General features: G+C 34.9%; 1 protein-coding gene across 2 annotated transcripts in view; it reads right to left on the bottom strand.

The window, feature by feature from the left end:
* Positions 1 to 334: 334 nt before the first annotated feature.
* Positions 335 to 27,433, bottom strand: part of RNF130 (ring finger protein 130) — a 47,587-nt gene continuing 20,488 nt past the window's right edge. The window contains exons 4-9 of one of the 2 annotated variants that reach the window (XM_026696588.2): positions 24,868 to 24,939; positions 22,832 to 22,914; positions 19,477 to 19,573; positions 18,118 to 18,322; positions 12,415 to 12,508; positions 10,449 to 10,623 (exon numbers count right to left, since the gene is read on the bottom strand). In XM_026696588.2, the coding sequence (XP_026552373.1) occupies positions 10,608 to 10,623; positions 12,415 to 12,508; positions 18,118 to 18,322; positions 19,477 to 19,573; positions 22,832 to 22,914; positions 24,868 to 24,939 (567 nt within the window). In that variant the 3' untranslated portion in view covers positions 10,449 to 10,607. Of the gene's footprint in view, positions 881 to 10,448; positions 10,624 to 12,414; positions 12,509 to 18,117; positions 18,323 to 19,476; positions 19,574 to 22,831; positions 22,915 to 24,867; positions 24,940 to 27,433 lie in introns of those variants that run through there. The other variant, XM_087924302.1, reaches the window with a different exon arrangement.

Below are 27,433 nucleotides of genomic sequence, written 5' to 3'. Positions count from 1 at the left end.
CTTAAGAAGTCTTAATCATGTTGCACTCAAAGGTTGCGTTTATAAATCTCAATGGAATCTTTGAAAGTCAGTAAAAGGTTGTAAAATGTTTCTTTCTGTGTCTATTGTTCCTTTCTTACCAAGCAACTTCTGGCCACATTTAGCCAGCCAACAATAGGATTTGGAAAAAAAAATCCTCCAAATCCAGGAAAATGTCATCAGTTGCAAAGCTGCTGTTGTGATAACTTGTTTTGTTAAACGGCAACGTTGACTACTCATATATATACTGCAGATCCCTTTGGAATAGAAGTGTTCAATGTAAGATTAAGGACAAAATTAAAAGTAACTAGAGTACTTTGGGCAGTTAGCCTATCAGCTCCTGCATCAGGCAAGTAAGCTGGCAAACACGGTAATTTATTAGTTTGGAAAATAAGAGAACTATCACGTGCCTACTCAAGAGACAGGACTGTTGTACAAAATTAAAACGGAGTAGGGCAAAACCTCTAGCATACTGACACCATCATGTTGGCACTGCTAATGGTAATTCTGTCAACTCGGCAACTTCCAACAGCCGACCTTGTGCACATACTTCATCTGTTCAGAGACGTCATCCTCAGATATTGCCTCAGCTGAGCTTCACCTTTGCAGCCTGGCAGCCAGGCACAAGTTCTGGAAAAAGGCAGCTCTTCTTCAGACAAAGGACATCCATGGAAGGAGTACACAACAATAGGAATGAGAAACGGAAAAGGGAAAGGGAAAGAGAGCAAAGCAAGAAGAATGCAGATTCCCTTTCAGGTCTTGTTCTCATCGTAGATGTCCAAGACAGGTTCGATCGAAGAGAAATCATTCTCGTAGACCAGGCTCCGAGGGGAGAGAGAATTACGGTGGAAAAAATGGCCGCCTACAAAAGAAACAATAATAAAAACTGTCAGAAACGAGGAGAGAAATAAAAAGGAATGCGATTAACAATGTGTTGCCAATGCTTTGTTTTTATTCCATGTAAAATAATCCTGGAATTATGCTGTATTTAATATCATACAATACAAGAACTGATGAAAAATCAGAAAACATTCAAACTACATTTGGATATATTCACCTGAAAACACTAGAAAAGACAGCTTATAAGACAGTGGTAGATATCAAGAAGTCTTATAATATTCTCAGTTAAATATAACTTTAAAAACAAATATGCTTATCACATCATAAGAAACAATGTTGGATTGATCAAAGAAATTTCTTAGATCAAGGTGGTATTATCTAATCTACCACAACATACTTTAACAAACATTAGTGCTAGATCGAAATATTTGTTTCATGTCTATTTTTCAAGAGATAATTAAAATAGTGTTTTTCCAACAATGGCATTTAGAGGAATCATACAATTCAAAATGCTATTTTAGTTACAAAATGTTATTCACCAGCTACTTCCTTTTTTCTTCTGCTCTACAAATAGTAGCAACTGAATTCCTCTTGAGATCTGGGATAAACACTTCTATAGCCTATTGAAAGCACTTCTAAGCAGTATATGTACAACCTGCTAATAAATGATTCCCTTCCAGACTGGCTTGCAAATTAAAGACAAATTAAAGTTCAGTTGAAAAGCAGCAAAATTCCAGGCAAAGATTTAATTTTACCAGAGTTTCTGCTCCAAAATCTGCTTGGTGAGGGTTTCACTCAGGGGTGGGATTCAAATTTTTTAGCAACCGTTTCTGTGGGCATGGCTTAATTGGTGGGTGTGGTTTGGTGGTCATATGACTGGGTGGACATGGCTTGGTGGTCATGTTATTAGCTGGGTGTGGCCATCTCAATATCATTCAGATCAAGGCATGAATCTCCTTGCCTGGCCTCTCATGTCTGGGAATGCTGCAACAGTCATAAGTGTGAAAAATGGTCATAAGTCACTTTTTTCAGTGCCACTGTAATTTTGAATGGTTACTCCACACAAGCAAAGTACCAGCAAAGGAGGGGAAAAAAACTCCAGAGAAGTTCCTGAGACAGGAAGTCTAGTCCTGTCAAGAATGTAATAAGGGTTACAGAGAGGCAGCTTCTGTAAGCAACACCAGAATGTTTCCTTCCTGCCTTCCTTAAAGGATTAGGCCAGTAATTTCTTCTAACAACCGATTCTCCGAACTGCTTAGAATGTTAACAACCGGTTCTAGAGAATAAGTGCGAACTGGTAGAATCCCACCCCTGGTCTCACTGCTTTTCACTGCTATAAATAATTCCTGTCTCAAAAGGCTGGCTTAATTTTACCACCCTCACAGTATACAGAAATGTGATCCCATTAATGATTAACCAATTAATATTTTATATCTAATTAGGAAACAATATTTTGCATTAATATCAAATAAAATATTGAATTGGATGCTATCAGAGAACATTTTGGCCACAGAGCAACCTAGATTCAGCTCTGGATTCCCAGCAATAAACCCAACACACAATTTTACATCACTTAGCTAAGACTATACTCCACCCAAAAAGATCTTTTATATTAACTTTATAACTTTATAAAGCTGGTACTTGATTCACCATCACATGACAATCTCTGGGAGAAACTAGTTGTTATGGATAGGCTCAAGATAGGCTCAAGATCCAGATGGATCTTGACAGACTAGAACACTGGGCCATATCTAATAAAATGAAATTCAATATAGAGAAAAGTAAAGTCCTACACATAGGCAAGAAAAACCAAAAGTACCCATATAGACTGGGTGAAACCAGGCTCAATAGCAGTAACTGTGAGAGGGATCTTGGAGTCTTAGTGGACAACCAGCTAAATATGAGCCAGCATTGTGCAGCCGCCGCCAAAAAAGCTAATGCAATCCTAAATTATATTAACAGAGGAATACAGTCAAGATCAAGGGAAGTACTAATACTACTCTATAAAGCCTTAGTAAGACCACACCTAGAGTACTGCATCCAGTTTTGGTCACCACATTATAAAAAAGATGTTGAGACTCTAGAAAAAGTACAGAGAAGAGCAACCAGGATGATTGGGGACTGGAGGCTAAAACATATGAAGAACGCTTGCAGGAACTGGGCTTGGCTAGTCTAGTAAAGAGAACAACCAGGGGAGACATGATAGCGGTCTTCCAATATTTGAGGGGCTGCCACAGGGAGGAAGGGGTCAAGCTATTTTCTAAAGCACCTGTAGGCCAGACAAGGAATAACGGATGGAAACTGAACAAGGAGAGATTTAACCTGGAAACAAGGAGAAACTTTCTGACAGTGAGAACAATCAACCAATGAACAGCTTGCCCTCGGAAGTTGTGGGAGCGCCATCAGTTGAGACTTTCAAGAAGAGATTGGACTGCCATTTGTCCAGAAATGGTGTAGGGTCTCCCGCTTGGGCAGGGGGTTGGACTAGATGACCTACAAGGTCCCTTCCAACTCTGATTATCTGTATCTGTATCTATATCAATCAATTGTTGTCTCCTTAAATTGATAACAGTATTGCACAACAGTAAGGGCATAAATTAAGGGAAATCTCAACGCTGATATAACTGAACCTAACCCCGCCCCAAAACAAAGGCTATATTAACCAAGGATATATTCTTGTCCCTTAATTATTTTATTTGTGTATTAACAATATTGCTGAGCATTTTTGCCAAGCCAGAATGCCATCTTTCATCTTTTGCCCATTGGTCCATTTTATTTTTCTTTATGCTGACAATATGGCCACCCTATCCCTGTCTTGTGTGTAAATGCGTTAATTCTGTTATCTTATTGCTATAAGGTGGTGCTTCTTAAAATTCAGTTCCTAGGACCCCTTCCCATTTTTAAAAATTATGGAGAATCCCCCCCAAAAGCTTTTCTTTAAATGGATACTACATTAAAAATTAAGCATGAAACATTCATGGAATGTGTATTGATGAATAATGTAAAAATAACAAAGCTAAATCCCTTAGATATTTTTAAAAAAGTAAAATATTTTTCATGAAAAAAAATCCTGTACTTCTAACAAATAAAAATAAGAATTTTTTGAAGATATCTTCAATGTTATTAAATAATTATGGTTTCATGGAACCCTGAGAGTGTGTTGGGTGATAGCCAGGAGCCTTCAAATCATACTTTAAGAAACATTGCTCTAAGGACCGTTTTGATAATCTCAAGGAAGCATTTTAAGGATCCAATTGCTTGTAAAATTATCCAGAGACTTATTAAGCAGGTCAAAGCCTTTAAGTACTTAGGTGGTTTTTCCTAAATCTGCCTATTACACTAATCAAGAGAGTGAGTTTAATCTAAGAATTCAAACAGCAATGTTATTATTGTTAAATGCACATATGGTATTAACTCAGCCACAGCAATTAAACTATTAAAGACAAAAGTTCTGAATGTGATGTGATATGGTACAGTACTCAGATACGTCTCTAGAAGGACAGACACATCAACCTTAGAAGCCGTCCAATCAAAATTCCTAAAAGTTAACACATCCTTTTTTCAACTCTTAGTGCTCTCATATGGCAAAACCTGGGCTTCATCTGTTTTGGGCTTATTTGAAATTTTATCATCCCAGATTCTGGTTGAAGCTAGTCCTTTTGGAAACTTCAAGCGTTCTTAAATTTTTATTGACTGATATTAATGATCTCCTGGGTTTAGCATCTTTCTAGATCGAAAGTTGAGCCCTAGGATAGTTTTCCTAGATTTATTTAACTTATTCAACAGTACATTTTCTTTGAGATCCTCTACCAAATGAAAAACTGCAATTATATATCTAAGTATTCATATCTATTTGTTCAAATATTGAGATGGAAGTATGGTACTTACCAACTAGGTTTAGCCATAATCTACTATACAGTCCCTGTTCTTAATCTGGCCAATATCTCCCCCCAAGTATTCCCCTCAAGTTTAGCCTCCCACTATTATCACCTTCAATTTATTTCAAACACTCATTAAGAAGATGGCTTCCTGACATACCACTTGCTGCCACCAAATGACAAAAGATTTATAATTGGAAGGATCAGATTTATTTCCTTCCATACAAATGAGGGAAAAAAATCTTTACATGCCAATTGTCTGGTATAGATCTGGTTTTATTAATCTAAGTAAGGACGGCAACCAGAAAAGGAGCCACCAGTCAGCATTAGCTTTAATTAATTTGGGCAGACTTGAAGACTTTCCAGGATTCAGTTGCGATGCAAGTTCTTAGTTTCCAGAATGGAACTGGGGACCTATTCTAAGAAAGGAAAGATGTTGCCCTCTTCTGGTTTTGATAATAAGACTTTTTTTATATTATCAAGGATCTTTGAAAAAGGACAAATGTATTAGATTGCAGTGATTAGGTGATATAGAAACCAGTTACCATGAATATTTTCTCATGCTTAAGCTAAACATTTTAGTCTTTGATTTTCCTTCAGTATTATGCATCCTACAAGCAATAATAAAGGATTATATTTTTAACTGAAAAATGAATCTATGAAAAGTGGATGGATGGATTTATATATATTGTATGTATATGTATATGTATATGTATATGTATATTGTCTGTATAGAACTAAAAATCATATGCCACAATCTTGGAGAAAACGAATAAAATCATGAATGAATTTATTTACTTATTTATCTATCCTGTCTATATAGAACTAACATAATATGCTCCAAAATAATTTGTGGAATCCTTATTACAAATCAAGTTAAATCACTAGCCATTTTGATATTTAAAATAAAGATTTGCAATGCCATACCAGATCTAATCTGAAGTGAATTGCTAAATTTAACATGAGTTTGAACATAGTGTACAACTGATGTTGGTTCTGTTCACTTGGTTCAAATGGCATGTCAGTCACTTTCCTAGAAAATTCTGTCTTTCTCTTGCACAGCAGAATATAGTTTGCTAATTTTACAGATAAACCAAACAGTCGTTTATCTTGTTGACTTCTGCAAAGAAAGCTGAGAATTTTTCGTTCCTGATTTTTTTTCCTCTCATGAACTTTGAGAAATTATGGAGAATGAATGAAAGAATTTTGAAGGCTTATTCTTCCAAAATCTGAGGAAGACGATAATACTTAACATTTTTTAAAATACTGTCACAAAGCCTACTCTCTATCATCCGATAGGGCATGACACAAAATAATAGGTGGCAGATTCCATTTGAACAATTCAATAATCTAATTAGAGATTGTTATTGTCACGGGATTCATTGAGTGGGGAGCCATCTATCAGAAATGTTTTAATTGGATTGCTGCAGTGATCTTCTTTCAATTTGTTTTCTATGCCACACATTTCTCCATTTCATTTATATTTTCCCCTCTGTATACTATTTAAATAAACCATATGACTCCTTAGACTTTAGGTCATTGCACCTGCACCTCAGTGTAGCATTAGTTCTTTAAAATACTTCCCCATACTCCCAATATTTAACTGTGCCCCTAAAAAAGCTTTATTCAATTATAGGCAAAGCTGGAGAAAACAAATTTCTGCTGCAATCAACTCTCATATTGCCTGAACTGATTTCAAAGGATCATTTTTCACTGCCAAGAAAGCACCCTTATGGGCAAAATTGCATCCTAGCCAAAGCTGTTTCCTGGTACTTATGATGGATTATAATCCTACTTATGTAGGGCAGCATGAAAAATGTTTTCATTAAATCTTATAGGAACGCCTTTATAACTTTGCTGCTATAAATATGCTTATTATGTCTTAAACTATCTGGGACTTGCTCTCCTCACAGCAACTTCTATTAACAAAATATACTACATTTTATAGTTTAGTAAGGGAAAATTGTTTACATTTCCTTTAACACAACGATATAATATAAGACCATCACATGAGGTGCTCATGAGGCTTAATAATTTTGCCTGTTTCTTTCAAATGTCCTTAGCTTATTTATTGGACATCATAGCCTCGCTTAATAGTTTAAAATGTATAATGAACAAGATGGCTACTATTTCCAAGCAGCTGTTCTGAGACATTTATATATAAACAGTATGAAATTTGAACCTTAGTCAAATGTTCTATAATCCAAGTGCCAAAATATATCATGTTACAGTGCAAAACACTATTTATTTTTTTCTACAAATCAATCATTAACTTCCATAAAGTTTTATTTTTGCATCTTAGACATTCTATACCAGATAATTTGAATATATATAGCCAATTTCTTGAGATTAGATATTCAACTCTGTCACAGGGCAGTAAGCTAGCAACAGTGACCAACTGGTTTACATCATCTGCATTTAATATGCCTGTTTGCCATTTTTGGAGGAGCGGGATCTTGTCAATCACACTTCATAAACCCTTTAAATCAAGAGTGTCAAATGGTGTGTTGTGATTAATTTTGGAAGGTTCCCTTTGGAGGATTTGCACAGATAAAGCTGGAACTGGATACTACGTTCTTGGTCTACTGAACAAGTCAGTCATGTGTTCTATTCACATACTGATTCTTTTGATTATTGTAGGCCCTGTATTTTCAAGATCTATCAAGCCTGCTACTATTTCACTCACCTCAACCACCTTTTCTTCCCCTACTTCCCTTTTTTATCCTCTCCTCATTATAGGCTCCAGGTTCTGACAGCGTTAGATGTCAGGTTGCTCTTACTTTTTCCTTCCCTTAACCTGCCTTCTTTTGTTATTTCTCCATTGGCTTAAACTAAGTTCTGAAAGTGATTGTGGTAGCAGAAAGAGAAAAGAAGTTGGAAGTTCAGGACTTTGGGATTTTATTCTATATTGTCAGTGCCACAAGACTAGGGGGCCAAAGATCACAGATACAGGAATCTAGAACTCTTGATTGCTTCTTGCTTAATATGGGACAGAAGAAATGAGATAGAAGAAAAGGTGGCAGTGGGCAGAACAGGTAAGAATGACAATGTTGTGACAGATTTCAGAAATCTGGAATGTACACTCTAGACAGATGCTGCTGTAAATAGATCTTGCTTTGTGACTGCCTCATTCAATGATCAAAGTTACAATGGTGTTGAAAAAAAAAAGATTTTCTGACCAATGCCTACATTTATGACTTTTAATATCCTGTATGACGATTGCCATTATGGTAACATGTTGTCCTGTGCCTGACCTCTCGTTTTTCCCTCCTCACTGCCGAAGCCATTTGAAATGCAGAGAGACTGGAAAGGAAGGGATTGTGAAAGAATAAGCAGGTATACCATGGGCCTGTTGCTGTTTGGGTAGCAACTCAGGGCTGCCACACCAGACAATTGTACCCATTTATTCCTTGAAATACTTTCCTTTCCAACAAATGTAAATACAACCATTACTTCCCTTTTTGCTAATTATCCCAGAGCCAGGAGCTTCCAAAGGGCAGAGGAGGGAGGAGGGGAAGGAAAGTACAGTCACATGATTTCCCAATTAGCAACCACTTCGCTTAATGATAAAACCGCAGATCCCAATGAGGATTACTGTACTGTGAAAAACCAAAATGATGAACTATAAAATAGAACTAGTCAGCTAGACCAGGCAGAATAGGAGCAAGTTCTGACAGGGCTTCAGTTTTGCAACTGTGCAGCTCTGATAGCTTGCACACAGAATTGCCTTATGTGCAAAGTTAATACACTTAAAGAAAGTTTAATTATTCCAGTAGCTATTGATATATTACATTATGATGATCAGTATTATCAATATTCTGAAGGGGCCTGCCTAATTTATTATTTTAGGGAGTCATGGCATCATAAACATTAAATTATGCAAATATATTTATTTAAGTATTATCGCAAGGCTCTTTGGAAGCATAACAGTACATTGAGATAAATATTTGAATTCTAAATGAGCTAATGTATTGAATATGATAATAATAAAAAATGATAGTATGAAATGTGGGACTTCCCCCCTTTTCGAATTCTGAGTGTGTCTGCTATAATAGCTTCTACAGAACTCTTAGCAGTGTAAAACCAAACTTAGTGCTTTCTTAATCACACCCATCAGAACAGAAGAATGAAGCAGTATGTTCTGTAACACTTAAACATTAACAGCCCTAATGAAGATGATGCAATTGCTATCAATAAGGCAGTACCACAAATACATGGCATGGAACAATCAACATTGCTTGCAGACACATATATTACTAACAGCCATAACATACATTGTGGCTTAAACACTCTTCAAACAACTAGGTGTGTATTTAAAGGCCCATTATAACATGCTCAGAGGAGTTCAGTAGATATCTTGGCATTAATATAATGCTTTCTCTAGAAATCATTGAATAGTCTTAAATTACATTTAAGATGACTAATATTACATGTCATATTAAATTTAATAAAACTAATCTTCCTAATATGATTGTTGCAAGAAATCTAAGAAACATGAAAATTATGGCCACATTAAGAGCTATATAAACATTTTTTTAAAATAAAAAATTATACAATTCTTTCTAAATTTCTTCTATATAAATTTCTCAACTTTCCAAAACCAAAATCCCTACCTCTTCTTTGATATTTTTCTCAATAATTTGCAAGGGCTATTTGAAATATTTGTATTAGTTAAACTTCAGGACACTTCATTGTTAATTATAAAGGTTTCCCTTATCTGAATGCTTTTTGACAACTGATAATAATTTTTTAACAAATGCTTTGGCTGCTCTTCCAAGTTGAAGAAGTCTCTTGATGTCTCACTTTCTAATATTTCTTGGAAAATAATCAGATCCCATTATTTATTAGTTTTTCAAAGGAAAAATGTACAGTAATATTTCAATAAAGTGCTATATTTGAACAATTGCATAAATGATCGTCAATCTTCCAATTCATGCCTTGGTGTCTGCCTAGTTCACTGGTCACTGATCTTAGATTTTGGCTGGAGATCAGTGCTCTACAACTGTACATTAATGAGAATGCTACACTGGTGAATAAAACTGAAGGTCTGAAGCAACTACTTTTTCCTGTGCTAAATGACCCAGAACTGTCTACATTTCAGAAATTAAGTATCTTGGATACAGACTTCCAACATTAGTTAAAAGACAACTGGAGAGATTCTCTTATAAAATTAGATTTCACACTATATTTGGAAAGTCCAAATGCTAGGAAGATTCAGTATAAGTTATTTAGAGAAGCATTAAATATATAGAAATTACAGAGAAGGAACAATTATATCGTATATATCAAAGCATAAAGACCAAGTAGCACTAAATGAGAGCACTGTAAGAAAGCACATTGGAGACAACTAAACATAAACAGCTTGTTGAAATGGGTGCCTACAAAAAAAAAACATGTTATTTTGATGTTTAGTAATATAGTACTTATGGGCACATTTGTACCAGGCCACCAGTCCCCCATGTTTCCTCTATCAGGGGAGTGATATATGTTATTCTGAACTGTTTTTGTTTGCAGCAGTTTTTAAATGGATTTACATTGAAATGGGATTTACATAGAGCTAGGGCTGTTTTATGTAATTTCTAGTACCATGTTCTTAGAAAAATGTGTGCATGGTTCACTTTAGTAGAATCAGCCTGAAATATTTCCAAGGTAAGAAAACAGACATCTTTCACTGCAGTGTGGTTAAATAATAAACAAAAGTCAATTTTGGGCTAATTTTTTCAAAAAATTTATTGATCTTTTTCTTAGTACAAAGCTTTAGCATTAGTAAATTATGCAAACAAAATGTACTAACAGATTCTTGTTACATTATCAAAAAATGATCATAGAAATAAGTGCTTTCTTCCTGCAGCAGCTGATTAGATTGTATCTTCAATACCATTCGGCTCTGTAAGAAAGTAAGAAAAAACATAGAATATTAGTAATAATATTGTACTGCTTTACTAACTGTGAAATTTTCAAAAACAGTTATAAGCAGGGTATTCTGAGACAACAAACAGTACTTTCAAGTCAATGGGAAGGAAGACAATCCTATTCTATTCTGTAAATACAAACCTACAGACATTAGGACTTAGATATAAAAAGCAGCTTCAGAAGATAATTATACAAGTAATGAATTTTATTTATCACTTTTTAAATTCAACATATGGATAATTTCTCCCAAAGTATGAATTCTGTTATGAAACCCTCCTAGGAAGAGTGAATGCAATGTAGATGATTGCCCCATTTCTATGTTGTGTCATCCTATCAAAATACAGTCTCCTATGTGTACGAAATTGAAGATGGGGATATAAAAATAATCTATACCCTATTTTGAATATGTCATTGTAAGATCATAAAATCTTGGTGAAATTAAATATTATTTTACAACTTTTTATTAGTTACAAGGAAGTATTATGTGAAACTGATAGACTTCTAATTGGATAAGATCAAATGATGTATTCACATTAGTGGAAATTTTTTAATCAAAGAAAATGATACAAGAGATACAATTCTGTTTCTTCAGCAAAACTGAAAGGTATATGGAAAGTTGCATTATTCATTTCTAATTTAATATATGTTAATACTTATTGCCATACAATTAATATTGAAGTTGTTTATTATAAAAACAAAAACACAATTCTAAAACTAAGAATAGTTACTATAAATACTATTCATTACAAAGTATACAGAAAGGAGTGATAAAAGAAAAACATCTATGACATTTGCTAAAGTAAAGCCTATGACAGACAGCATCATATAAATTGGGAAGGAATAATTCTAGAGAGCAGGTGCTACTACAGAAAAGACAGTTATGAGTAACTGTAGATTGCAGAACTTAGAGAAGACCTTTTTAAAGGATTTTAGTGTTCACCAACTATAATGATAGAGACAATTTGCAAGATAACATACGGTTGGGTTTTCTAAATAGCAATAGGAAACTAGTAAATCTGGTTTGCTAATTTGCAGCAGAGATGAAATATGTATTTGTAGTACTTGTCAAAATAATTATATTGCATGATCACCAAATTTGGTAATTAGTGGCTGAAACTTAAAAATGAAAATGTACTAGCCTAGATAAATCAATTCTAATTTTTTACCAGAAATTTTACTGGACTATTTCTAAGACTACCTAATGAAAAAGTTCCCACTTTTTTAAAAAAGGATAGTTTGTAAAGGAAAACTTGTTAAAAAACATTTCCCATTCTCTGTTCATGTATTTTATTAAATGTAGAGATACTATGTGAACAAGCCTTCGATTAACTGGAAAGTAGACTTCTGTAAGTAGATTGGGAATAGGATCAGGGGAAAGATGTTAGTGCATGTCCAACTGGAATAAAAATGCTGAATAAAATGTTGTCTTTGCTACTTTTTCATACTTTTTATGGGTTTTCTGATAGATGATTTCTTTTGCTAGTATAATGATAAATAAAACTCTGTTAGCTTCCCCTGGAGCAAAACAGGCACTCACATGTTCTCCCTCTCCCAGACTATTGTATTTGCAACTTATCCTTGATGCTAAGCATGATAATACTGAACTGTCTGCTCTGAACTAAAACTGAAGTGTGTTTGTATACCCAACTTAAATGGTAGGAAAATACTCTTTGGCTTAACATGCCAATTTACCTACATCATCTACCTGATGCTTCTTTGCAAATCTGTCATGCACACAAATGTGACAATTTGTACAATTACTTACTCGTTAGCATTTAAGCTTGCAGTGGCTTTGATGATCATGTAGCAGAGTGTCAGGGCACTTAGGAGGCCAAAGCTGGCAATAATAAACCATTCTTCTGTTGACAAAGGAAAGGGAGGAAATCACTCGTGGAAGGCATATGTCGATGAAAACACAGCCCTCAAAGATCAGAAGCAGAAGATAAACATTCTAGTCATGAAGCATCAGGAAGTGAAGCTCCAGAGGAAAGCAGAAGTTTAGCAATGGAAGATACTGGGTGGAGAAGGGCAGCCAAAAAGTTATGAGGAAAAGTGAAAAAAGTAGACAGTATACTTGTGGACTGGTTAGCAGACCCAAACAATTAGTTATAAATGACTTGCTTAAATCAAATGCAAAGTAAGGAAAGCAGAAGCAAAAGTTTTACCTGCAATTAAAGATTGACAAAATTTATAAATTTCCAAATAAGTATTTAGGAGCATACACACATGACATGGAACCTGTAAATGTTGTTTGTTTACTTTTTAAAGGCAGAATTTCATGTAGAAACAATAATAACGCCCAAAATAAAGCAAAATTTTAGCCAAATGCAGTGCAATTTTACAAAATATTAACTGTATAACATTTTTAACTGGCTGGTACATGGTTAGCTGACCATATTTAAAAAGCAAAACCTGAAAGCTTTCAAATAGAAATAAAATGCTTCATGTTTTTAATTATTGTTATCTCTATGTCTGCATGACCAGGGTAACAAACAAAATACTGAAACAGATCACTATGGTTGCTTTTAAACGTGTGTTTTGATGAACTGCTTTTGACCACTGAGATTTGACCTACATTTTACAATACAAATTTATTCCATTTCTACATTTAAAAAAATCAGAAAATGGTGCATTATTTTCTAAGTATAATATAAACATGCAAAACATTTTCAAAAATAACTTGACTCTTCAATCTGAATTTAGCCCTGTCATGATTATCATATCCCTATCCATGATTATAGAACTGAGACTGTAGAAAGTATAAGCCTGTACTTTCAAGTTAGATATTGACCTTGAAAAAATGATGTGAAAAGACAAAAATAAATAAGTAAAGTAAATAAGTAAACAAATAAATAAGACTTATAATACCATAAGGAAAGCTTTCCAGCACTACATATCATATTTTTATAGAGATCTTCTATGACAAAGATTTTTGTAACCCGTTTGCAATAAATATGGATACATTAGAAGCAATACTTCCCTTCTCAAATTACTTAGTTTCAACAAATGAAATACATCCAATTAGTAAAATACTACAGCTGTGTTAAAGGTTAAATTTATATATAATTTGAGCAGCTCTCTAGGTTGATGTGACTTTTTGAATCAGTCTGAATTGGAGACTAATCAAAGCTGATCTCTACACTTGTGTAAAATATGTCAAAACTCACAAACTTGCCTAGCAAGAACCACAAGGATCTTTAAGATATACTACACACTCATTGAAAACTGCACTTTTAATTGGTAAACTGAAACAGAAGCTATGTGTTACTGCTAAACTCATAAAATATTTTGAACTATCAGAAAGTAGAATGAATGGTCTTACTAAATAGTTGCTGTAAAGGAAAAGGCTTAGGGAAAAAAACCCATAATTTTTCAGAAGGCAAAATATTACCACTTCTATTATCATTAATTTATTAGCCTGTTGAGGAATATAAAAAGTAACTTAGAGAAGAAATTATGTACAAGGATAACTGGGTCCTGAGCATCAAATCATCCCATCATGCAAAATACTTTTTTTTGCAAAAAGCAAACTAGCAATGCTTTGAAAACATCAGCTCACATTAGGACAGTACAATTCAAAGAAAGAACACTCAGAGCATATAGATAATATTTTGTCAATTCTGTTGTTTGTTTTTTCTTACAAAGCTCAAAGATGTCAGCTAATCACATGAAATATCCAATCCTTGTCTCTTTCAGATATTTAAATAATCCAAAATGTGACTGACCTCAAGTTAGGGTATACAATAAATGCCCCTTTGTAGGAGTGGTATGTTCCCCCATCTTATTCTTAAGTCAATTTCCCAAGTCATACTTTCCACAGGTTTATTTCAGGGCTTGTGAATTGGCCACAATATGGTCCTAAAGTGTGCAACTGTTTTCCCCTAACAAAAACCAAAGTAGATTTTGCACAGTATGCCTCTTCCTACAGTCACTGGTCAACAATTTAGTAGAGTACCCCCACTCAATCTATTAAATTAAGTATGCAGGCAATTTGGACCTTCAAATGACGCATACGTTTGCTGCCATTTTCTCCATTCTAACATCTGCTGAGTTTATTCCAGCAATATAAAATGCTTTGGATTTAAAGGGCTTCAAACAATTTGTGATAATTTAGCACCTGTTGTTCAATAACTAGTCACTTTTTGTTGAATGAGTGGCTTCTCTGTGTATAATCAACTCTGAACTAACAAAGCCAAGACAGAGTGTCTAATGATTATGTAGCTTTAACAGTGTAACAAGAAGGTTGATTTAGATTAAAGATAGTGATATAAATATAAGAAAAGCTGACTACCAGGCAGTTCAATTAAATTAAAACACAGGTTTTGAATTAAATTAATTTAAATTAAAACGTAGGTAAATTAAAACGCAGGTAAAGCTTAGGTCACCCTCTTCCATTTGCAGAATCAAAATACAGATCAGAAATTAAATCTTAAGTAGAATGAAAGATGACTGAATCACTATATAGTCCAAAATGACCTCAGATCAAAAAGAAATGGATAAAGGAGGTCAGTGCCTTCTTTATCAGCGCCATTAGGAGCTCAAGATACTGACTAATTTGACTGCCAGCCAGTCAGTTTTTCTAATTACTTGTATCACTGTCTTTAAATAAGCCTTCTTGTTACACTGTTAAAGCTAGACAATCATCAAAGATGAATCTTTTTCTATTTGAATGTATTAGTTGATCAGTCACTTCAATATTAAAGAGGAATGGTGCCAGCACCTTTTCTTCTGATAAGTCATTCTACTAAATTTATGGATGGTTGGTTGTATTTGCCTCTAAGTTCTATACTAAAGTGGCAGTTTGACTGCATTTTTTGATATTTTAGATTAGTTCAAAATCCTCTGTCAAACTGTACAACTTGCAAAGTAACATGTGATGATTAACAGGAAGATATGCTGCCAAGAGATCCAAAACTGCATGCATGATTTGGCATAGGAGTGAGTTTAAGCTCTTTGGACCTGAAGAACCTTTGCCCAGTTTCAACAATGCTACAATACTGATTGTTTCCATATCTTGCATATTTGTTTCTGAACCATTCCGGCAACTATTTTATGATGCCCAATCCAAGATATTTGCTCAATTTGCAGATACTTATGGCCAGAACATTTGTAAGATTTCACATATTTCTTGGAATTTGCTACTTCTACCACTTAAAATACTCATTTGATTCATAATTCTTGCAATTTTTCTGTATTCTATTTGGAGAGTTGCCATTTAGGGGCAAGTAGTAGTATGTCAATTCATTTGGCTGTTATGTTATAATATTGTTCCATCTTTTGGGGGTCTTTCTAATTGTACTCCAAACTTTCTTCTAGTTGGTCATGTTGGTATTCTCAATTCCCTCCAAATGCTAAATCTTTTTAATCAGCATGGCTGTAAGCTTATTGCCTATAGAAGGAGTATCTTCTGGTATTGTATACTTTGAAATAGTTATCTATAATGGGGTGAGCATAATGTAAGATCATGAGAATAACGGTACCACAGCCTCTTGAGAGCCAAAGTTTAATATTTTTCTGAGCCAGATCTTAGATCTGTTATTGCTATGTCAAGACCAGTGGTGAAATATTTTCAGTTCTTTTTGAAACTGAACTGATATTGAGAAATTCAAAAACTGTGGAGTCTTTACTGGATGAATCTGAACAGCAGATTCATCCAATAAAAATTCATATTGGGAATGGGGAACTGGGTCTAAAACATATTACTGTTAACTGATGAAATATTACTGCCGACAAATTCAGATCATAGTGTTATCATACTGCTGACACAGATACCTCTGCAATAGTGTTGAATATTTGTAGCTCATGTGTAGGATGAGGGTAAAGTTCTCCGAGCACGTAGTTTGGTTTCTGAATATTATGTTACCAGGCTAGGTAACATCTTCAGCAGAGTTTAGGGGATGTCAGTGTCAGCGTTCTGTTTATAACAGCTTCAGGTATGGGTGTGGTTAAGTGAGGGTCTTGTGGCAAGACACACTGATGACTCATAGCTGACCCATCACAAGACTGTCACAAGACCCTCATTTGACATACCCATACCTGAAGCTCTTATAAACAGAACACTGACATTGACATCTCCTAAATTCTGCTGAAGATGTTACCTAGCTGGTAATGAAACATTCGGAAACCAATGCACAACTCAGAGCACGAACCTTTATCCTCATAGATACCTGTGCTATGTGAGTAATTCTCGATCCTCAACTGTTGCTCAATTTAAAAATTGCAACTATAGTGAGGAGAATTTTCCCTCAATTGTGCCTGTTGTGCAGTAGCATCCCTTTCTGTCTATGACAGATATCACATTTGGATTCATTTTATCTTGACTACTGCAATCCATTGTATATAGGCCTACCCTTGAAAATGGTCTTAAAGTTGCAATTAGTACAAAATGTGGTAACTAAGTTTTTAATTGGTACAAGATACAGAGATAATATACTGAAAGATTTGTTTCCTGGGCACCTCCTAAGAAGCTGGTATTGACTTTCCAATAACCTATTGGTCAGTAACATCAAGATGCCAGGTCTTTCTGAAGAAGTCCTACAGCCAGAGGCTTGACTTTCTAACCCAGGGGCAAAGATTTTTCTTTTTTGTGTTGTTCTCAACCTACATTCCATTGGGATATCTGGCCTCTACTTCCTTGGCATTTAGGAATTCTGTAAATATGAACCTCTTCTGCCATACTTCTATTTAATTAATTAAATTATATTTTAATGGTAATTTAAACTTATTCTCTTAAATTGTTTACTTCTGCTTTTTATTTTTAAAATGTTGGAAGCCAATTTGACCTTTTACCAGTAAAGTTGAGGTAAAACTGCATGATAAATGTTTGTTTGCTTTGATTATTCCCCAAGATCACCTCCCTCAGTTTATCTTTCTCTTTTCCCCCCTATGCTGTTCAGCATTCATCAAATAAACTTTGCATCATCTGGTGTTCATGTGGATCCTAGACCCAGAAATAAATATGGGGCTGGAACTTTATTTTCCAGTACACTAATCTCCCATTTTTAACTCTAAAACGTTAAAAGATATGGTACAGAAAGCCTGGAAAGCACCACCATTTATATCAAGGCTATCTTCACAAATTGTTTAGTCTTTCAAAGCCCAAGGTGGCAAAACACGACATGCCAGATAAAATTGAACTTCAGATTCCATCAGGTCTAGCAAGTAAGGCCAATGACGAGGCATGATTCACTCCAACGACATTTGGAAAATGACACTCTGCTTTCTCTTGATTTAAACGATAGGTCCTCTTTAATAGTATGCAACAATTATTATATTTTGTGAGAAATGTTTTTAAGTTCAATATTTTGAGGTTGGTCCTATTCAGATTTACTGTAACTTTGATCACAAAAAAATCATATTTTCCTTAATTCAGTAGATTCTATAAAATTATGTCTATTATATTAAAGAGAAACAAGTCTAAAGCAACACATGATTAATGATTCTAATATTAAAGGCTAGTTTTACTTACTAGTTACAGCAATGTTGATCTCGCCTGTCCTTGGAGTTAGCTCTCCATCCTGTGGAAATTGTGATATACCAGAAGTACGTAGGGGCTCAAGAGTGAGTGAGCTGTCACTGCTAAGGTCACCAAGTACTGATCTCCTGTTACCTAGCTGGCCTCTGGTTAGTCTTTCCATGTCAAAGGCCATATTGTCAGCACATGGTACATTTGTCTGAAAGTAAGTATTGTCATATTAATGTATACCATTTTTACACTGCTAGCAAAATTATACGTTCATGACATAGTATCATGAAATTTTAAACATAAATATCAACACCAAATGGAGATCAATTATTCCAAGCAAATCCCATCCATTAAGAATTTGGTTCAAAATATTATCAAATTGAGCACCTCCCTCCAATATTTTATTCCCAGTTATGTGCATGTCTTTCTTCATTACACAATCTATTAATTAATCAAACTATTTTACAGGTCACAAACCCAGCAGTATATAAACAAAATAACCAATGAAGTAGGTATCATTGCATTCTCTTCAACTTTATTCAGAATCTCTCTTCCCCTCCTCACCAATAGAGATGGACATCTTCCAAGTAGAGTTATGCTTTAATCTGGTAAGGTCATAATGTTACCAAGGAAAGAAATTCAGCCCATGTTTTTTTTAATCTGGGAGGTTTAAAAATCCAAGTCAGATTTGATTTCTTTAATCTTTATTTCACTTTCTTACTTTAAAAAAAAATTATGTCACCTGCCAGAAATTAGTAGGTGACTCCCAGTTTCAGCTACATGACTGAAAGTGCTCCATGAGCCAAAAGCCAAATTAAATTATCTTAATTTAATTTGCTCCATTTAGTTCATTTGCAGTTTTTCACAACAGTAAACACCAACACTAACCTCAGCCCACAATAAATAATTTTCATGGGTACATTAATGAAGATTGCCTTGGTTTCTACCACCAACAAACCCAGAAATAATAAATCTTTAAAGTAAGGAAATTAGATTAAAATCTGTTTTTAATGGATTAGTCTCGTTAAAATATCTTTTAATAGAATACATTTGCTTTGTGAAATAGGTATCTTACAGAAGACAGCAATTACTTATGGGTTACTTTATGTCAAGGTAATTAAGTTTTATTTTGGCTTTTTCATGACTAAGGGTTTTGGCAGAAAATGTCAAGTTGTAACTAATAAAAACAACCCTGAATAATGAAAGTTTTTTTTGAGTTATTAGTTCCAAATGTACTCATGGCTGTTTCATGCAATCAATTAACACACCTTGGAACGTCTGTCTCTTGTTAGATGAATTTGTGAGGTATTTTAGAATGCATACTTCAACAATATTAACTGTTTATGTACAACTTCAACTCACCACAATTCCCAAGGCCTTCAAAATATTCAGTTTACACATAGGACAGGTACAGTGCTCACTTAGCCATGGATCTACACAGGTCTTATGGAAAACATGCCTAAAAATAAATGGGAATAACTGTAAACCATCAATATATGGCAAAGGTTTTAATATTATTGATTAGCATTCTGAATAATTTGGCTGTGAGCTTTAATAAACTGACATTTGTACTTTAAACTATATTACCATTTCCTTAGTATATACATTATAATTGAAACTTATGCATTGCATATTTCAAATACACTGCTCAAAAAAAATAAAGGGAACACAAAAATAAGACATCCTAGATCTGAATGAATGAAATATTCTTATTAAATACTTTGTTCATTACATAGTTGAATGTGCTGACAACAAAATCACACAAAAATTATCAATGGAAATCAAATTTAGCAACCCATGGAGGTCTGGATTTGGAGTTACACTCAAAATTAAAGTGGAAAAAAATATGTCAGGCTGATCCAACTTTGATGTAATGTCCTTAAAACAAGTCAAAATGAGGCTCAGTAGTGTGTGTGGCCTCCACGTGCCTGTATGACCTCCCTACAACGCCTGGGCATGCTCTTGATGAGGTGGCGGATGGTCTCCTGAGGGATCTCCTCCCACACCTGGACTAAAACATCCCCCAACTCCTGGACAGTCTGTGGTGCAACGTGGCGTTGGTGGACGGAGCGAGACATGATGTCCTAGATGTGCTCAATTGGATTCAGGTCTGGGGAACAGGCGGGCCAGTCCATAGCATCAATGCCTTTGGCTTGCAAGAACTGCTGACACACTCCAGCCACAAGAGGACACAATGTAAGCATTTTCTTGCATTAGGAGGAATCCAGGGCCAACCGCACCAGCATATGGTCTCACAAGGGGTCTGAGGATCTCATCTTGGTACTAATGGCAGTCAGGCTACCTCTGTGCGGTCCCTTAAAGAAATGCCACCCCACGCCATTACTGACCAACTACCAAACCGGTCATGCTGGAGGATGTTGCAGGCAGAACATTCTCCATGGTGTCTCCAGACCCTGTCACGTCTGTCACATGTGCTCAGTGTGAACCTGCTTTCATCTGTGAAGAGCACAGGACGCCAGTGGCGAATTTGCCAATCTTGGTGTTCTCTGGCAAATGCCAAACGTCCTGCACGGTGTTGAGCTGTAAGCACAACCCCCACCTGTGGACGTCGGGCCCTCATACCACCCTCATGGAGTCTGTTTCTGACTGTTTGAGCAGCCACATGCACATTTGTGGCCCGCTGGAGGTCATTTTGCAGGGATCTGGCAGTGCTCCCCCTGTCTCCCCTTGCAGAAAGGCAGAGGTAGTGTCCTGATGCTGGGTTGTTGCCCTCCTACGGCCTCCTCCATGTCTCCTGATGTACTGGCCTGTCTCCTGGTAGCGCCTCCATGCTCTGGACACTACGCTGACAGACACAGCAAACCTTCTTGCCACAGCTCACATTGATGTGCCATCCTGGATGAGCTGCACTACCTGAGCCACTTGTGTGGGTTGTAGACTCCATCTCATGCTACCACTAGAGTGAAAGCACCGCCAACATTCAAAAGTGACCAAACCATAAGCCAGAAAGCATAGGAACCGAGAAGTGGTCTGTGGTCACCACCTGCAGAACCACTCTTTTATTGGGGATGTCTTGCTAACTGCCTATGCTTTCCACCTGTTGTCTATTCCATTTGCACAACAGCATGTGAAATTGATTGTCAATCAGTGTTGCTACCTAAGTGGACAGTTTGATTTCACAGAAGTGTGATTGACTTGGAGTTACATTGTGTTGTTTAAGTGTTCCCTTTATTTTTTTTGAGCAGTGTATTTTTTTTGCTTCTATTGTTATTTTTCAGAAAGAAAAAAGTGAACATGAAAAAAGAAGGAAGTAAATGAGCCAATATCTGGCTATGTAAGGCTTATTAATGAAAAAAATCTCACAGATGTAAATACAAGTTGTTCCTTCTTTCATACTGCCCAAAATATGTATGGCAATATATAATAATTTATTTGGCTCTATCTTATATTTTTTTTCCTGCCTTATCTTTAGGCAATAAACCCATTATTAGATTGCCTCATTCAATTTCTTTCTTTCATACTGTCTTACTCACACTGAATAAGAAGGAACCATGTGACATAAATTTAAATGAAGTACAATACGCTTGTTCCTGGATCTTTATCTACACTAATTCTGTAGATACCTATTTGCTTTATTTTGGGAAACGATTTTGAGACTGTTCTTCAATGCCCTATTTTAATCATTTAAATGTCATTTCACAATATGGATTTTCCATTCAATTCCCAGTCTGATCCGATCAAAGGTACCATGGAGTTCCACTTAAAGAAAACTGTATATCTGTGGTGCACCAGTTGTTGAAGACATTGCACCAGTTGTTGGAAGATTATATCCTTTTGGATTGCAAAATATATTCTGCAGAAAGGACCTTTTACTTTGATTCTTATTTAAAAATGAAAAAAAGCCTGGGGCACCCTGGAGAAATGGTTCTTACTTTTTGCAGGGAATGAACCTGTATATCATTAGCAAGATTTCTTCTGTTTAACTAAAATAAAGCCAAGGTCTAAGAAAAGAAACTTGCGCAAACAGATTTAAAATATCCTGTTTGCATTGCATCTATCAGCAGTTAAAAATCAGCCATCTAAATGCAAGACTGTATTAGTAAAGTATATTTGCTATTGTAAACTATTGCAGCTTTTAGGGTACACAGGACTATTTTTGCTTGCCTTACATGGGAAAGTTAGCTCCTTTTATTCTTTAATTATTATTTATTTAAATGTATTGGCCGCCTAACTCTAGCGGACTGTGGTTGGTGTACTAAAGTGGAACCCACTCCCCAATAAAAAACAACTACTCTAAATATTCTAAAAGTGCAAGATAGAAGAATGAAAAAGAAATGTAAAAAAACAATTATTATTATCTGGATAAAATAGTCAACCTTGCATATTTGATAAGTCTCTATAAAGTTGAAAGCTCAAGCCTAACAGTAAATTGGGACTGGAATAACAATGGAAGGAATGATATATGAAAGATGATTACAAACTTGAACAGAATATAAGCCTATATATATAGGAGAATATTTGTAGCTCAGGTTTGAAATGGAAGGGGGTGGGTCTTGGTGCTCTCTGAGCTTGTTTTCTTGCAGATGTTTCATTACCCATTATCAGTGCACTGATGAAAATAGTCATGCTCATCAGAAAGAAAATCATAACTAAAGCTAAGGATTTCTAATGACAAGAGTAGTAAAAGTAGTAAAACCACTTTAAAATGCAATTAATTTATTTTGAAGAATAAAAGAACTAGAAACTATTGGCTTACTTGCATGGTAGAATGCGTACAACATCATTTTGCTTATAGCTTTCAATGCAAACAGCGCAGTGATCAAAGTCTGGATCTGTTTCCTAAAATGAACAGTGAAAATTCCAATAAGATCCATCTACAGCAGAATACTTATAGCAAGCAGCCAGTGAGTAGAAGGACTAGAATAGTTTTAGCCCTGACTATATTTATCTATTTATTAGATTTCTATCCCACCTTTCTTCCAAAAGCTCAAAGGAGCTTGTTTTAGAATCTCTGATTTTTATCCCCGTATCAGATTTTGCCAGGCATAGCTACAAAGTGTTTAGATAGTTTCACATACATTAACAGAAGAAGCTTCATAGCCTTTAACATGGCTAGGTTAGATTCTTTATTGCAAGTAGGAAAAATGTCTTACATATGCAGAAAATCTGTCTAATGAAGAACACAGGAGGAAGCCCTGTATGCATAAATCAGTCTCAAGGTTTAAATCCGAGACCTTTTCCTTCCTCCTTTTTGAAACCTGAGCAGCAGCAACTACCCATTTCAGGCTTACATATCAGTTTTCTTTTGCCTGAAATTGCTGAGTCCTGCCTACTTCAGTTTTTCCATCCTGAGCGCCCAAATATGACATACAGAGATCATAACAATAAATCATACAACAATGATTTTATTTAATACAATCTGAATTAACCGTCATCTTAATATTAAGGGGAAGTACTTCTCACACAAAATTGAAACATTAGTTGCAGACCCCTTACGAAAGTTCCAATGATGCAACTACTGCAGTAGTAAAAAGGAACACATGTCCTTAAAAGCTGGGTTGTTCAAATACTTCCTGTTGCCCAATTGGGGTGTAACCATAAATGTCTTTCCTGAGTTATAAAATTTATCAGTAGGACTGTACAAATATTAGGACTCAAGAAAGGATTTCCCATTTAACGTATAAACAAATTGCCTTGTTTATGTGTTAAATGGGAAACCCTTTCTTTGACAAACTAATAGCTATGTGTTACTGCCCATATCTATCTGGAAATCATGTTTCTAAAACCATGATCATTTTATGATTTCAGGACCTTTATTTTATATTACAATCTTCAATTGTGGCATACATAGTGTGCATACTTTTTCCACTTAATATAAGAACAAAGCCCCTTCCCCTAAATGCTGTAAAATTAGCAATCTCAGTGTTGCAAACAGGCAACAACTATTTGATACTCTGAATCTTGACTGTTAATACTGATGAATGGCAGATATATTCTACATGCCTGCCAACAATAAGCACATCTGCTGCTGCTTCCTGCATTATAATCTTGATGTCTTTTTACCTTGGATTTACCTCTTTTGTTAAGAGAATTCCAAAGCACGAATTAGCACATTTTTGCTACTAAATTTTCTCTTTTATATAGGGGCTAAAGGACAAGGAAGTTTTTGACAATAACAAAATCTAGAACTGATTTGCATACACAGAGAAGCCTTATTTATTTATTTTTCTAGAAAAACAGCATCGGATCAAAGCCTGATATGCTTCCTGATCATTTCCTGGCAATCTTGTATATGACACATAAAAAATAGAGGCATTACAAAAGGCAATCAGTAAATAAAAAATATGATTGGTAATAAAGTATAAAATAGTTTAATATCAATTACATAAAAATTATTTCAAAATTACCTTAATCATGTATTATTTTTGTGCCCACCTTTCCATCAGGAATGCAAGGCACTTGGTGAACTTCCATGGCTGAGGATAAACTTGAACCTGACTCTCCCCAATGCCAGTCTAATATCTTAATCACTACACAACTTTGCTCCCACAAATCAGCAGGAGCAAATGGGTTTATGAAAATTTAAAATAATATTTCTGGCTGTAAAGGACACAACTAAGGCAATAGGCTAGGAAAAATATACATAAACAGAGGAGATGCACTGACAACAGCTCTGTGAATAATTACCGAAAATGAAAAACAGACCAATCCCTGTAGTGAAGTAAATAAATTGGAAAGAAGACAGAGCTAAAGGCTAATGACAGATTTTCTAATAAAGTAACAGAGTGATACCTTATCACCTTTCTTTACAGTTCTTGCTGTTAGTTTACCAACAGCTTTTTTGGCAGCATCTCCAAGACGACGCTTTGAAAAAAAAGAGAAAACACCGGAGTGATTAAGCATTACAAAAATTGCACTTCTTACATTTGCTTTGATGCTTACTCTAGATGGTACTTTACAATTTTTCACTTATTCTACCTATCTATCCACATGCAGAGACACATTCTAGGGGGATCTGGGAATAGTATGTGCACAACAAGAATATTTTTGTAATTAAAATCTCTTTAACCAAAAACACGAATCACCTATTTTATTGGAATCCAAATTAGTAAGAAATGTAGACTCCTGTCTGCAACATAGTCCCCAATATGCCATTAAAATACAAGTCGAAGGAAAGATGCAGTTAGTCTATTACTATATATAATGAAGACTCATATAATATACTTGAAACACAAAAAAAATGAAGAAGTTGGGAGGAGAGCGAGCATTTGTTGTTATTTAGCTGTGATCTAAACTGTTCCTTGTTTCATTTAGGACTAATCTTTCTGTGAAGACCTTTTCAACTTGTTAAATCTTTCTCTAAAACCTTTCCCTTAAAAAAATTAAACCCAATTTTACTAATCTTTAAATTTTAGTATTTGCATTGTTGTATCTTGATTATAACTGATATTTTTTATGCCATGTCAGTCTGGTCCTAGTTAGTTATGGTTGCATCTATTCCATATAGGTAGTATTTTTAAATCTGTGAACCTCAGTGAAGGAATTATTTTGTGTGACCATTACATGCATTGTGTTTGTGTGTATCAGCTACATGCAACCAGAGCAGTAACAACCGTTTTCTCCTTTAAAACAGCTAAACATTTTGAACTGTTCTTTAGCTGTAGGTATTTCCTCATGAAAGTTTAATAAGACAAGCTTTCTAACCACATAAAATTTTCATTAAGTTTCTTCAACCTTCATAAAATACTGGAGAAAGAAAAGGTCTTAAGTTTTTAATTTACAGAATAGATATTTGATATGGATATCACAAATACAGAATGCTGTATTTATGGGATCACTGCATTCCAAGTGCTTACATGCTACATTTTTTCAAATGGCAAAGAGATGATGAAAAAATCATGATAAAAGTTTGAAAAAAGAAATAATTAAACACTATGAACATAGATATTTTAAAGTCAGACAAATTGACTTTGTCCCTATTGGAATGTGTAATATAAATAAGATGAAAATCAGTATAGTACCTGACTTCCCATACCTTCCCACTAACATTGTCAAAGCATGAACATTTGAATATACTGGCAAAATCTAGAGAATATTTTGTATCATATAATGACCAGAAATACTTTTTAAAATGTCTTTCTAATCCATTCTATTTTTGAAATCTCTGCATACAAATATATATATATTTGTAACAATATTATTTAAAAGGACCTGACATTGGAACAACATGGAAGTTTTAGCATCAGCTGGAAGAAATAGAACAATATTATTTGATACTTCCTTTCAGAAGTATTTCCATGATATAATATATTGCTATCAAGGGATAGCAATAAATCAGTTAAACTGTATTTATTGAAACTTTGTATTACTGCTATTGCTTTTAGCAGATTTAAGTCTAACATATTGTGCACCCTTACTTAGAGATATAACCCTTGTTACTTTAATTATATTCTCTTTATTTCCCATTTCAATAAAAAATTTCTGAAAATATTACCAGTTTAATATTCCCCTTTAAGACACACTTCTTGTAGCTAACCCATCACAGCTGCAAGTCAATAAATCCTGTCAGAAAGTGATTATTTTAAGATCCTGATTATTTTTAGGTAATTACACACTCAAATTACACATGTTGTAATTGAAGAGGAGATACCAAAGGCATAAGTATGTGAAGTTTATGAAATATGAGACTCGTATACTACCAGTTTCCCCATTTGCTTTAATTAATATCTGAAGGATTTCTAACTTCATGAATTCTGATGTTGAAAGTTAGGCGTTATTTATTAATTTAATTCATTTATTTGCTGCCTGTCATAGGACTGCTCTAGGCATCTTATAAAAATAAAAAGGAAGAAGTGAAAAGAGTGTGAACAAAAGTAAAATAATATAATAAAATAAACAATGAAAAATAACATGAGAAATGGAACTATATGATTATAGGCTGCTTTGTATGCCAAACAAGGGAACTTCAATAACCAATATTTAAACTAAATATATCTGCAATGATTGCTCAGGAAATGGGAGAAAGTAGGGAAAACCTATTTTGGTGCTAATTACTGGCAGAAGCTCTGGATTAGACAACTAATACCAAAGGAGACTTTCTCCACATAAAAAAGAAGCTCTTTGGCCAGGAGCGGGATTCAAATTTTTTAACAACTGGTTCTGTGGGCATGGCTAAGTTGGTGGGCATGTTATTGGCTGGGCGTGACCAACTCAACATCACTCACATCGAAGCACACATCTCCTCGCCTGGCCTCTCATGACTGTGGGGATGCTGCAACAGTCGTAAGTGTGAAAAATGGTCATAAGTCACTTTTTCCAGTGCCATTGTAACTTTGAATGGTCACTCCACACAAGCAAA

This window comes from Pseudonaja textilis, chromosome 2, assembly GCF_049901715.1.
Source record: "Pseudonaja textilis isolate UNSWEBS1 chromosome 2, rPseTex1.2, whole genome shotgun sequence".
NCBI classification, from domain to species: Eukaryota; Metazoa; Chordata; class Lepidosauria; order Squamata; family Elapidae; genus Pseudonaja; species Pseudonaja textilis.
The sequence above is the reverse complement of the archived record's forward strand: the minus strand, read 5'-3'. Positions and strand labels throughout refer to the sequence as shown.